At 40.4% G+C, this 13,096-nt stretch overlaps 1 protein-coding gene across 2 annotated transcripts in view; it reads left to right on the top strand.

The window, feature by feature from the left end:
* Positions 1 to 7,410: 7,410 nt before the first annotated feature.
* The window catches only part of rasa1a (RAS p21 protein activator (GTPase activating protein) 1a), an 88,876-nt gene continuing 83,190 nt past the window's right edge, over positions 7,411 to 13,096 (top strand). The window contains exons 1-2 of one of the 2 annotated variants that reach the window (XM_034170094.1): positions 7,411 to 8,275; positions 8,327 to 8,574. In XM_034170094.1, the coding sequence (XP_034025985.1) occupies positions 8,036 to 8,275; positions 8,327 to 8,574 (488 nt within the window). In that variant the 5' untranslated portion in view covers positions 7,411 to 8,035. Of the gene's footprint in view, positions 8,575 to 13,096 lie in introns of both variants that reach the window. The other variant, XM_034170093.1, reaches the window with a different exon arrangement.

Here is a 13,096-nt window from a genome sequence, read left to right as displayed (position 1 = left end):
TCATATTTCCCACAATCCTGAATAGTCTCCCAATTCCTGCCACTGGAAAACATCCCCACAGCATGATGCTGCCACCACCATGCTTCACTATAGGGATGGTGGCTGGTGTCCTCCAAACTTGAGGCCTGGCATTTACAGCAAAGAATTAAATCTTTGTCTCATCAGACCAGAGAATTTTGTTTCTCATGGACTGAGAGTCCTTCAGGTGCCTTTTGGCAAACTCCAGGTAGGCTGCCATGTATCTTTTTCTAAGGAGTGGTTTCCGTCTGGCCACTCCACCATACAGGCCTGATTGGTGGATTGCTGCAGAGATGGTTGTCCTTCTGGAAGGTTCTCCTCTCTCCACAGAGGAATGATGGAGCTCTGACAGTGACCATTGGGTTCTTGGTCACCTCCCTGACTAACGCCCTTCTTCCCTGATAACTCAGGCTAGAGGGGGTGCCAGCTCTAGGAAGAATCCTGGTGGATCCAAACTTCTTTCATTTATGGATGATGGAGGCCACTGTGCTCATTGGGACCTGCAAAACAGCAGAAATGTTTCTGTACCCTTCCCCAGATTTGTGCCTGGTAAAAATCCTGTCTCAGAGGTCTACAGACAATTCCTTTGACTTCATGCTTGGTTTGTGCTCTGACATGAATTTTCAACTGTGGGACCTTATATGTAGACAGGTGTGTGCCTTTCCAAATCATGTCCAATCAACTGAATTTACCCCAGGTGGACTCCAATTAAGCTGTAGAAACATCTCAAGGATGATCATTGGAAACAGGATGCACCTGAGTTCAACTGTGAGCTTCATGGCAAAGGCTGTGAATACTTGCATACATGTGATTAGTTAGTTTTTTATTATTAATAAATTTGCAAAAACAACCCCAAACAAACAAACAAAAACACCCTTTTTTGTATTGTCATTATGGGGTATTATTGTTTGCTGAATTCTGAGGAAATAAATTAAACTCAGCCATTTTGAAATAAGGTTGTAACATAACAAAATATGGAAAAGGTGTTTGTCTGTATGTCGCCCTGCAGTGTCCTCTCCAGGGTCTGCCTTGCCTCATGCTGTATGAATGGTAAGAAAGGCTCCAGCTCCCTGTGACCCTTGACTGAAGTAAGCAGTTATAGAAAATGAAGGAATGCATACATTAACACTGAAAAATGACTGCATATGAGGTCATTATCTGCCATGGGAGATGACAGTAATTCTGATATCTACGAGGGCCGTCAATAAAGTATAGTTCCTTTTTATTTTTTTCAAAAACTATATGGATTTCATTCATATGTTTTTACGTCAGACATGCTTGAACCCTCGTGTGCATGCGTGAGTTTTTCCACGCCTGTCGGTGACGTCATTCGCCTGTGAGCACTCCTTGTGGGAGGAGTCATCCAGCCCCTCGTCGGAATTCCTTTGTCTGAGACGTTGCTGAGAGACTGGCGCTTTGTTTGATCAAAATTTTTTCTAAACCTGTGAGACACATCGAAGTGGACACGGTTCGAAAAATTAAGCTGGTTTTCAGTGAAAATTTTAACGGCTGATGAGAGATTTTGAGGTGATACTGTCGCTTTAAGGACTTCCCACGGTGCGAGACGTCACGCAGCACTCCCAGGTGCCGTCGTCAGCCTGTTTCAAGCTGAAAACCTCTACATTTCAGGCTCTATTGATCCAGGATGTCGTGAGAGAACAGAGAAGTTTCAGAAGAAGTCGGTTTCAGCTTTTTATCCGGATATTCCACTGTTAAAGGAGATTTTTTTAATGAAAGACGTGCGGACGGGTCCGCGCGTCGGGACGCAGCCGGCGCGGTGTGGCGGCACAGGAAAAACACCTCCATGTTGATAACCATTTGTAAAATCCAGGCGGCTTTTGATGGCTTTCAGTGGAGTGAGTATATGAGAAATTGTTTAACAGCTGGACATGTTCCAACTTGTCCTTAAGGCTTCCAACAGAGGTGTTTTTCCTGTGGCGGAGCGTCGCGGCGGCTGCGAGCCGACGCTGCAATCCGTCCACACGTCTTTCATTAAAAAAATCTCCTTTAACAGTGGAATATCCGGATAAAATGCTGAAACCGACTTCTTCTGAAGCTTCTCTGTTCTCTCATGACGTCCTGGATCAATAGAGCCTGAAGTGTGGAGGTTTTCAGCTTGAAACAGGCTGACGACGGCGCCTGGGAGTGCTGCATGACGTCTCGCACCGTGGGAAGTCCTTAAAGCGACAGTATCACCTCAAAATCTCTCATCAGCCGTTAAAATTTTCACTGAAAACCAGCTTAATTTTTCGAACCGTGTCCACTTCGATGTGTCTCACAGGTTTAGAAAACATTTTGATCAAACAAAGCGCCAGTCTCTCAGCAACTTCTCAGACAAAGGAATTCCGACGAGGGGCTGGATGACTCCTCCCACAAGGAGTGCTCACAGGCGAATGACGTCACCGACAGGCGTGGAAAAACTCACGCATGCGCACGAGGGTTCAAGCATGTCTGACGTAAAAACATATGAATGAAATCCATATAGTTTTTCAAAAAAATAAAAAGGACCTATACTTTATTGACAGACCTCGTAACAACTGGCACTATGTTGTTGTTGTTCTGTACTGTCAACCATTGAATGCAGCATTAGCCAGTTGACAGCAGGACAGAAAATGTTTTGGTGAAAGAAAATCCTCCTCTATATCATTTCGTCATGAAGCTGTATAACTGGGGATACAAAATGCAAAACATGCACAATTTCTCCAGTCACTCAGTTTTTGAGAACTGTTTGCTCTGCACAGATTTTCCATAGAGTGCCATACTGTTTGTATTCCTTCCTAATTTATATAAATAAAGTCCAAGACTTATTCAGTGACTTGGAAACATTCCTGTATCCATCCCCTGACTAGTATGAAGAATACTGGCAAAAAAAAAGGACTATTTACAGTTATTGTGCCAAAGGGGCTCATTACGTATGCTACCCATCATCTTGGCTTTTATACCTTTTTGTAATTGAAAAATAATTGATGTAAATAATGTCCCAGACATATTCAGTGACTTGGAAATTTTCATGTATCCATCCCCTGACTTGTCTGAAGAATACTGGCAACAAAACTGACTATTTACAGGTATTATACCAAAGGGGCCCATTACTTATGCAACCCATCATCTTGGCATTTATATTTTTAATTAATTTATATTAAGTTGTAGAGATTTGTTTTGAGTTTGGGTTTAAGGAAGAGAATTTTACAATTTTTTATTTTAAGAAGCTTGATTTACGTTTTGTATTTGAAATGGCATAAACAAATTAAAATGTGTGAAATACCGAGGGGTGAAATACTTTTGCAAGGCACTGTATACTCCATCTACTTCTTACTTGTATATTTTTATTTGATTTATTTTTGTGTTATTTTTCTATTTGTTAGAATTTATAATTGTCTATATTATATATTTTCCATTCACAGCATACAGCGGTCCAGCCGTGAGGCAGACATCCTGAAAAAGAAAGCATGTTTGACTTATGGTTTTGATTTATAAATCAAAGTAATCAGGATAGAATAACTCCATTAATGTCAACTCTGACATTTTTACAAAGTGAAAATATAGCACATATCTTCTAATTTTAAAATAACGCACTAATTCTGAATGTTTTGAACATTAACACACACAGATGCCAAAATGCATTATGAGTAAAATGAGCCTCCCCTCATCACTGATTGGTTGATGTAAAAACAAGACACGAGTGACTGTAACACTTGTTGGTTTTTACAAATAAGTGTGTATTTGTAAAATGTGTTTTTCATTTGTTAAAAAAAGGCATTTGTAAAACTGAAAATTCTGTTTAAGTTGTCACTCAACTCTACAACCGTGTGATATAACCGGGTGCCATTCACACTGTCATCTAGAGGATTTAGTACTGCTATAACGGACTGATATAGAAGGTGGCAGCAATGCAACAATAAGGATCCCAGCTACCATTAAACACCGCAGAAGAAGAGAGCGTGCATTTCATTTATTTCACAGTAGCATGTTTTGAGGTCTGAGCATATTTTTCTGCATTCACAAAATGCCTCAAGAAACCACAAAAATGCATAAAGTACTTAATTTAGTCATGTTTGTTGTCAGTCAGTAAGTTGTCGGACTTGGACCCATTGATTATGCAGCTAATCTCGTTTCCTCAGTGGAATGCGCATGAGACAAAAACAGACATGTTTTCGTCATGGCGAGTGGTCGTAGCTGTCTCGGACCACCAGATAGCTCAGACGTAAGGGAATAAGGATAAGGGAATCGTTAAACAAACAGGCTATTGAAGTTGAGGGATCAAATAATTTCTTATTCGCTACTGTAACGTTTCCCATAATCCCTCTATGCTTCCCAGAATGCAACGCTGCGCCAGAAGAGTTCCGGCATTTCAGAGCCATGTAAACAGTGGCTAACAAGGAAATGGATGGCATTGATCCAGCAAATTGATGGGTGATTATGATGATGACACTTTCTCCCAAGTTGAGAGGGTTATCTAGAGAAGGTGTAGCACCTTTGATGGACTTCTGCTGTGCCCCAATGTTGTCTTGTTGTCCATACTTCACGTGGTGTGTTTACATTGTGCCCTGAACCGGAACTCTGATGAAACTGATCTCTCGCGTGAGTCACCAGCTGCGAGACGGTGCGAGATTCACAACTGCAAAACACCAAATTGATTCTTAACAGGAATCGGTTTTTGGTAGCCATCCAATATACATGGTTTGCATGAAAATTTTTGGTCACTTGAGTCCTGGAACACACTTGGTATTGAAAATGTGAGTCCCAAGGCCCAGCCAGTCCCAGCACCTCAAGGTCTTGAGCAACAAGTTCAGTACATAGAGCTGCTAATTTCAGGAGATACTCCAGTGCACTGCATTGTGCTAAAAAAGGTGGCGTGACAAATCATGCCATGAACGCACAGTGTGTCTAAGATTATGTAGCTTTATACAACCCCTGGCAACTGAATGAACATTCTCTGAGGCCGGTGATTCCATAATTTTTGCCAGGGGTTGTATTTGAACAAGACAGTGTAAGTAAAGCAAATCTGTGGCTAAAGGTATTTGTTTTCCACAATACTGTAGGGGTGCAGGTCTTTTTAAATGAAACAGGTGTTGATTCTAGTTTTTCTTTTTACACATTCAGAATTGGTTAGAAATTTGTTAAAGTGAAACAGAATAAAGTAAAAATAAATGATTCAGGATTGTAATGTTTTACAAATGAGAACCACAACTTGAGCCAATTTAAGATAGAAATATGATGCAAATTTCATATTCCATTATTTTGTGTTATGTCATGCCATTTTGATATATATTAGTGATAAATAACATTTAAATGTTACACATGAACATCGGATGGATATAGCATTTGCTGCCATGTTTAAAAACTAGCGTTTAGTAGCTTTAATTGTTAGCAGCAGAGCTGCGTCAGGTAATTTAGCACAGTGACACAAAGTGTAAATGTAAACTCTTCAGGCATAGACATTTCAGACATTTTAGTAAATCTATATATTAAAAGCATGAGGGCGTGCATGATTTTATAAGTTCAATGTATGTACGTAATATAATTGTAAATATGTTAAAAATGCATGGCTGACACAAAAAAGGGAAAACACTTATTTCCATTGTGGACATGTTCCAACTTGTCCTTAAGGCTTCCAACAGAGGTGTTTTTCCTGTGGCGGAGCGTCGCGGCGGCTGCGAGCCGACGCTGCAATCCGTCCACACGTCTTTCATTAAAAAAATCTCCTTTAACAGTGGAATATCCGGATAAAATGCTGAAACCGACTTCTTCTGAAGCTTCTCTGTTCTCTCATGACATCCTGGATCAATAGAGCCTGAAGTGTGGAGGTTTTCAGCTTGAAACAGGCTGACGACGGCGCCTGGGAGTGCTGCATGACGTCTCGCACCGTGGGAAGTCCTTAAAGCGACAGTATCACCTCAAAATCTCTCATCAGCCGTTAAAATTTTCACTGAAAACCAGCTTAATTTTTCGAACCGTGTCCACTTCGATGTGTCTCACAGGTTTAGAAAACATTTTGATCAAACAAAGCGCCAGTCTCTCAGCAACTTCTCAGACAAAGGAATTCCGACGAGGGGCTGGATGACTCCTCCCACAAGGAGTGCTCACAGGCGAATGACGTCACCGACAGGCGTGGAAAAAGTCACGCATGTGCACGAGGGTTCAAGCATGTCTGACGTAAAAACATATGAATGAAATCCATATAGTTTTTGAAAAAAATAAAAAGGACCTATACTTTATTGACAGACCTCGTAACAATTGGCACTATGTTGTTGTTGTTCTGTACTGTCAACCATTGAATGCAGCATTAGCCAGTTGACAGCAGGACAGAAAATGTTTTGGTGAAAGAAAATCCTCCTCTATATCATTTCGTCATGAAGCTGTATAACTGGGGATACAAAATGCAAAACATGCACAATTTCTCCAGTCACTCAGTTTTTGAGAACTGTTTGCTCTGCACAGATTTTCCATAGAGTGCCATACTGTTTGTATTCCTTCCTAATTTATATAAATAAAGTCCAAGACTTATTCAGTGACTTGGAAACATTCCTGTATCCATCCCCTGACTAGTATGAAGAATACTGGCAAAAAAAAGGACTATTTACAGTTATTGTGCCAAAGGGGCTCATTACGTATGCTACCCATCATCTTGGCTTTTATACCTTTTTGTAATTGAAAAATAATTGATGTAAATAATGTCCCAGACATATTCAGTGACTTGGAAATTTTCATGTATCCATCCCCTGACTTGTCTGAAGAATACTGGCAACAAAACTGACTATTTACAGGTGTTATACCAAAGGGGCCCATTACTTATGCAACCCATCATCTTGGCATTTATATTTTTAATTAATTTATATTAAGTTGTAGAGATTTGTTTTGAGTTTGGGTTTAAGGAAGAGAATTTTACAATTTTTTATTTTAAGAAGCTTGATTTACGTTTTGTATTTGAAATGGCATAAACAAATTAAAATGTGTGAAATACCGAGGGGTGAAATACTTTTGCAAGGCACTGTATACTCCATCTACTTCTTACTTGTATATTTTTATTTGATTTATTTTTGTGTTATTTTTCTATTTGTTAGAATTTATAATTGTCTATATTATTTATTTTATAGCTATACTTTTAGTGAGAGCTAACAAAAAAAAAAAAACGATATCAACAAAACAAAAACAAAAAATAATTAATTTCCCATTGAAACATGGGTCACCGAATTGTGGTCGCATATTGAAAATTAAATATCCTAAATTTTGTTGTATACTCCTTTTTAGTAATGAAAGCCGAGTTTCTTCCCTCGACTATATTCCTTTCTTTTTCTTTTGGCAGTTTGTATTTTTGGGGCAACGTAATATTGTTTGATAATGTCTGATTGAAGCTGGCGTGCACTCTGTGTTCGCTTGGTTGTGTCTGATTATGAGCGGGGAGCAGGGAGGGAGGGGGAGCGAACAGCGCAGCAGTGGGCGAACCACAAGCCCCGAAACCCAGAATAAAAGGACTAATTTAGCTTCTACAAGCGAGCCGAAGTACTCTGGTTTAATGGCACACTGATTTTCTCAGTTCGGTTTATCGTTTCGGTGATTCAGATGACAACGCTGGCTCATCTGCAGACTTTACCCGTAGCGCTGGAAAGTGAGAGGCAAAGAAAGCAACACGGGGATTACACACAGCAGTGACAATAAAACAACACTCCTCGACAAGTGGACTCCTGCAGCCGAAAACAGTGGGGAACTTCGTTTGTACTGTTTTTAACGCTGGCGTCCAAATACTATTTGTGCGTGAACTTTAAACTCAGGAAACAATGAGGACATAGTGAGCAAAAACTCAAGTGTCTCGGAGCTGCTAGCCGTCCCGCTAACGTTAGCTAGCCTAGGCTAAGTTAGCTCGTCGGCTAGCGTTAGCTGGTTAGCTAAAGGCGTTTTTCAGAAACTTTTTTTGGTGTTGTTTCCCCGGAGCCCAAACGCTGAAGGAGAATTGTGAGACCAGAGGGGAAAGGCAGGTTCCCTTCTGGACCGTTTGCCCTCTCCGTGTCGGGCTCCTATGATGGCCGCGGAGGTCAGTAGTGAGGATACGGGAACGGTCACCGCAGGGACGGGGGCGGCGAGCGGAGGAGGCCCGGAGACGGCCCCTTTCTCCTACTATGCCAAGCCGACCAGAGTGCGAGGGAGTGATTTGGGACAGGCACCGGCACTGAACCTCCGCCGGAATTCAAACACCTCGCCGGACTCTCCCTCCGACATGAGCATGGTTTATAACATGTCAGGGGGCGATCTCGCCGGAGCAGACTTGTCCGCACCAGGGAGTGGCGGAGGTGGACATTCAGGTTTCCAGGGAGCGAGCTCTGGGACCGCAGGCAGCATGTGCTGTTCTCCCACGTCGGAGAGTTCGGGCAGCCGGGTTTCACCCACATCAACAGGTCCGGATGGGCCCGCTGTCTTCCCCCCTCTGCCGCCACCTCCTCTTCCCCTTGTTGGCTGCGCGGGGCTCGGAGGTGCCGCGGATGAAAGCGACATGCAAGATGGACCGGAATGTGAGGAAGAGGAGGTGGCGTTCCCTCTCTCTGCACCTCCCACTAACCAGTAAGTACATCAGCGGACTACTTGGTACTGTTGTGGTGGGTTTGGTTCCTTCCTGTTGTCAGTTTGTCTGCTGCGGGTTTTTGTCACAATATATTGAAAATGACGCTATCTGTTTTTATGTGCCTAAGATGTCTTTTTGTCTAAACAGTCCAAAACCCAAATATATTCAAGAGTCATGCCACAAACGCATTTTGATGCTTAACTGACGTGATTGTTTAAATAATTGTCATATTTCAGGTAATGCCCTTGCTGATTTGAATAATTATGGAAGTGTCATACTTTGGGTTGTCAAAAATTAAAAATTATCAGTAAGTCGTTAGTAAAAATTTTTTTATTAAGGGTTAGTATCTGAGTAACAATATCAAATCAAGTTGTATTTAGGGATATTTATTCATTATCTTTTGCACTACCTCAAACAATCTAAAATTAATTTTTTTGTTTGTTTTTGCACTGTATCAGATATAAAGGGTGAGGCGGCTACGGGGAGTGTTGCTTTCCGGCAAGATCTCAGAGAGATGGCTTTCACTACAAGATTTATATAATATTATTTATATATTATTATAATGGTTTCACTGCTACGGTGAGCAGTCACTTCAAAATATAAAATAGGCAGTGGATATCGTTATGGTAACTGTAACTATGTGTTGGTAGGTTGTTATGGCGGCGACAAGACATCCTTATCCCCACCCTAATTTTAATCTTAATAGCCCAAATAGCCCAAATCTTACAGAGATGCATGAATCCAAGGAATAGCTGAAACAAGAAATGCTGGTTGATATGAAGGGAGTTTAAAAAAAAAAAAAAAAAAGGTCTTCATCAGAGAATCGAAGCCCTGTCTCCCGGATGACAGACAGGGATACTTACCACTATACCAATGAGGAGCTTGCAACTAGAGCTGGGTATCGATTCAAATTTCAAGAATCAATTAGATTCAGAATCGATTATATCAATTTGATCCAATTTGATATTGATTTGGGTTAGTGTTATTAAAACTTTTTTTTTTTTTTTTTTGAGCTGTGACATGATTATCTAGTTGTGCAACATATTAATACTACCTCACAAATTGTGGCTCTCAAAATGCAGGCAGTAGTGTTTCAGAGATGTAATGATGTACATGTAAATGTTTACATGAAATGTAAACATTTTCTGGGGAATAACGGTACCAGTCTACTCTACAAAACTCGCTCATGCAGCACACACGGCACGCTGCAGCAGGAGAATGCAGATATTAGAAAAGTTATTCTGTAGCTGGGAGGAAGTTCTCCTGCAGCAGGAGAACGCAGCTCCCACAGTCCACACTAGAGAACATTTGTGCACTGTCCCTCGGAAATGGGTACGCTATGAGGAACAGGAAAAAAAAAACTACTGTGTACAGTGGATGATTGTCTATTCTTGACTGCAACAACAGTCCCGGTTGCCATGATTAACATCTTTAAATGTCTTTGACAGAGGTTGATGAATAAATTGTGGACGCACTGCTTGTAAATCAGAACCATCGGGTCCACAATCAATGTAGAGAAATGAGCATTTAATTTTTCCTATTACACACCCTCGGAAACAGTGCAACGGCCCATTTGCAGCATAATTTTTTCAGGCATGCTGTTATAACCAGGCATGCACATAACTGGTACTCATGGTGCTTCTACGTGCTAAAAATAAAAGATGCGCAGCAGACAACACAAGGGAAGCACTTCATAGGAGGAAAGCAATGACCGATTGTAGGAAAAGTGTTTCCCTCTGTGTGCTGTCTGCTGTGCATCAATGATTTTTAGCACACATGAATATGATGAGTACCAGTTATGTGCACCCCTGGTTATAACAATGGTGATAAGTGCATATATATAAAAATCCATCTTTGGATGTATAAATCAATCTGTGGGAATTAAAATGAGAATCAATTTAAAATCGGCAACTCGGTCTTTTCAACCCAGTACTACTTGCAACATGCACTGAGTCACAGAACAACAATTATGGTGGATACTAGTGGTGGGCACAGCTAACCAAAAAGTTAGCTTCAATAACCGCTAATCAGCAAACTGAAAAGTTAGCTTTTATAACGCTAAACCGATATACCACAAAAAAATTTTTTAGCAGAAGCTAGACCTAATTGCTGCCTAACAGTATGGTCTTCAGTACACTCTCAGTTACTGACAAGCCGGTTTTGAGTTTAAGCACCACCAACACTTCTGATTAGAATCAAAGGCGATTAAAAACCCAACACAATCAATGAGTCAGCACTTCTGTCTTTGTGCACCCTGCCCACTCCTGGAAGAAAGACTTATTTTCCATTCACAGCATACAGCGGTCCAGCCGTGAGGCAGACATCCTGAAAAAGAAAGCATGTTTGACTTATGGTTTTGATTTATAAATCAAAGTAATCAGGATAGAATAACTCCATTAATGTCAACTCTGACATTTTTACAAAGTGAAAATATAGCACATATCTTCTAATTTTAAAATAACGCACTAATTCTGAATGTTTTGAACATTAACACACACAGATGCCAAAATGCATTATGAGTAAAATGAGCCTCCCCTCATCACTGATTGGTTGATGTAAAAACAAGACACGAGTGACTGTAACACTTGTTGGTTTTTACAAATAAGTGTGTATTTGTAAAATGTGTTTTTCATTTGTTAAAAAAAGGCATTTGTAAAACTGAAAATTCTGTTTAAGTTGTCACTCAACTCTACAACCGTGTGATATAACCGGGTGCCATTCACACTGTCATCTAGAGGATTTAGTACTGCTATAACGGACTGATATAGAAGGTGGCAGCAGTGCAACAATAAGGATCCCAGCTACCATTAAACACCGCAGAAGAAGAGAGCGTGCATTTCATTTATTTCACAGTAGCATGTTTTGAGGTCTGAGCATATTTTTCTGCATTCACAAAATGCCTCAAGAAACCACAAAAATGCATAAAGTACTTAATTTAGTCATGTTTGTTGTCAGTCTGAGTAAGTTGTCGGACTTGGACCCATTGATTATGCAGCTAATCTCGTTTCCTCAGTGGAATGCGCATGAGACAAAAACAGACATGTTTTCGTCATGGCGAGTGGTCGTCGCTGTCTCGGACCACCAGATAGCTCAGACGTAAGGGAATAAGGATAAGGGAATCGTTAAACAAACAGGCTATTGAAGTTGAGGGATCAAATAATTTCTTATTCGCTACTGTAACGTTTCCCATAATCCCTCTATGCTTCCCAGAATGCAACGCTGCGCCAGAAGAGTTCCGGCATTTCAAAGCCATGTAAACAGTGGCTAACAAGGAAATGGATGGCATTGATCCAGCAAATTGATGGGTGATTATGATGATGACACTTTCTCCCAAGTTGAGAGGGTTATCTAGAGAAGGTGTAGCACCTTTGATGGACTTCTGCTGTGCCCCAATGTTGTCTTGTTGTCCATACTTCACGTGGTGTGTTTACATTGTGCCCTGAACCGGAACTCTGATGAAACTGATCTCTCGCGTGAGTCACCGGCTGCGAGACAGTGCGAGATTCACAACTGCAAAACACCAAATTGATTCTTAACTGGAATCGGTTTTTGGTAGCCATCCAATATACATGGTTTGCATGAAAATTTTTGGTCACTTGAGTCCTGGAACACACTTGGTATTGAAAATGTGAGTCCCAAGGCCCAGCCAGTCCCAGCACCTCAAGGTCTTGAGCAACAAGTTCAGTACATAGAGCTGCTAATTTCAGGAGATACTCCAGTGCACTGCATTGTGCTAAAAAAGGTGGCGTGACAAATCATGCCATGAACGCACAGTGTGTCTAAGATTATGTAGCTTTATACAACCCCTGGCAACTGAATGAACATTCTCCGAGGCCGGTGATTCCATAATTTTTGCCAGGGGTTGTATTTGAACAAGACAGTGTAAGTAAAAGCAAATCTGTGGCTAAAGGTATTTGTTTTCCACAATACTGTAGGGGTGCAGGTCTTTTTAAATGAAACAGGTGTTGATTCTAGTTTTTCTTTTTACACATTCAGAATTGGTTAGAAATTTGTTAAAGTGAAACAGAATAAAGTAAAATAAATGATTCAGGATTGTAATGTTTTACAAATGAGAACCACAACTTGAGCCAATTTAAGATAGAAATATGATGCAAATTTCATATTCCATTATTTTGTGTTATGTCATGCCATTTTGATATATATTAGTGATAAATAACATTTAAATGTTACACATGAACATCGGATGGATATAGCATTTGCTGCCATGTTTAAAAACTAGCGTTTAGTAGCTTTAATTGTTAGCAGCAGAGCTGCGTCAGGTAATTTAGCACAGTGACACAAAGTGTAAATGTAAACTCTTCAGGCATAGACATTTCAGACATTTTAGTAAATCTATATATTAAAAGCATGAGGGCGTGCATGATTTTATAAGTTCAATGTATGTACGTAATATAATTGTAAATATGTTAAAAATGCATGGCTGACACAAAAAAGGGAAAACACTTATTTCCATTGTGGTCCATTTAAAAATCAAGTGACAAAATAGAAGTAAAATAATAA

The sequence above is a fragment of the Thalassophryne amazonica genome, chromosome 5 (genome assembly GCF_902500255.1).
Source record: "Thalassophryne amazonica chromosome 5, fThaAma1.1, whole genome shotgun sequence".
NCBI lineage: Eukaryota > Metazoa > Chordata > Actinopteri > Batrachoidiformes > Batrachoididae > Thalassophryne > Thalassophryne amazonica.
This window is presented reverse-complemented; position numbering and strand designations above follow the sequence as displayed.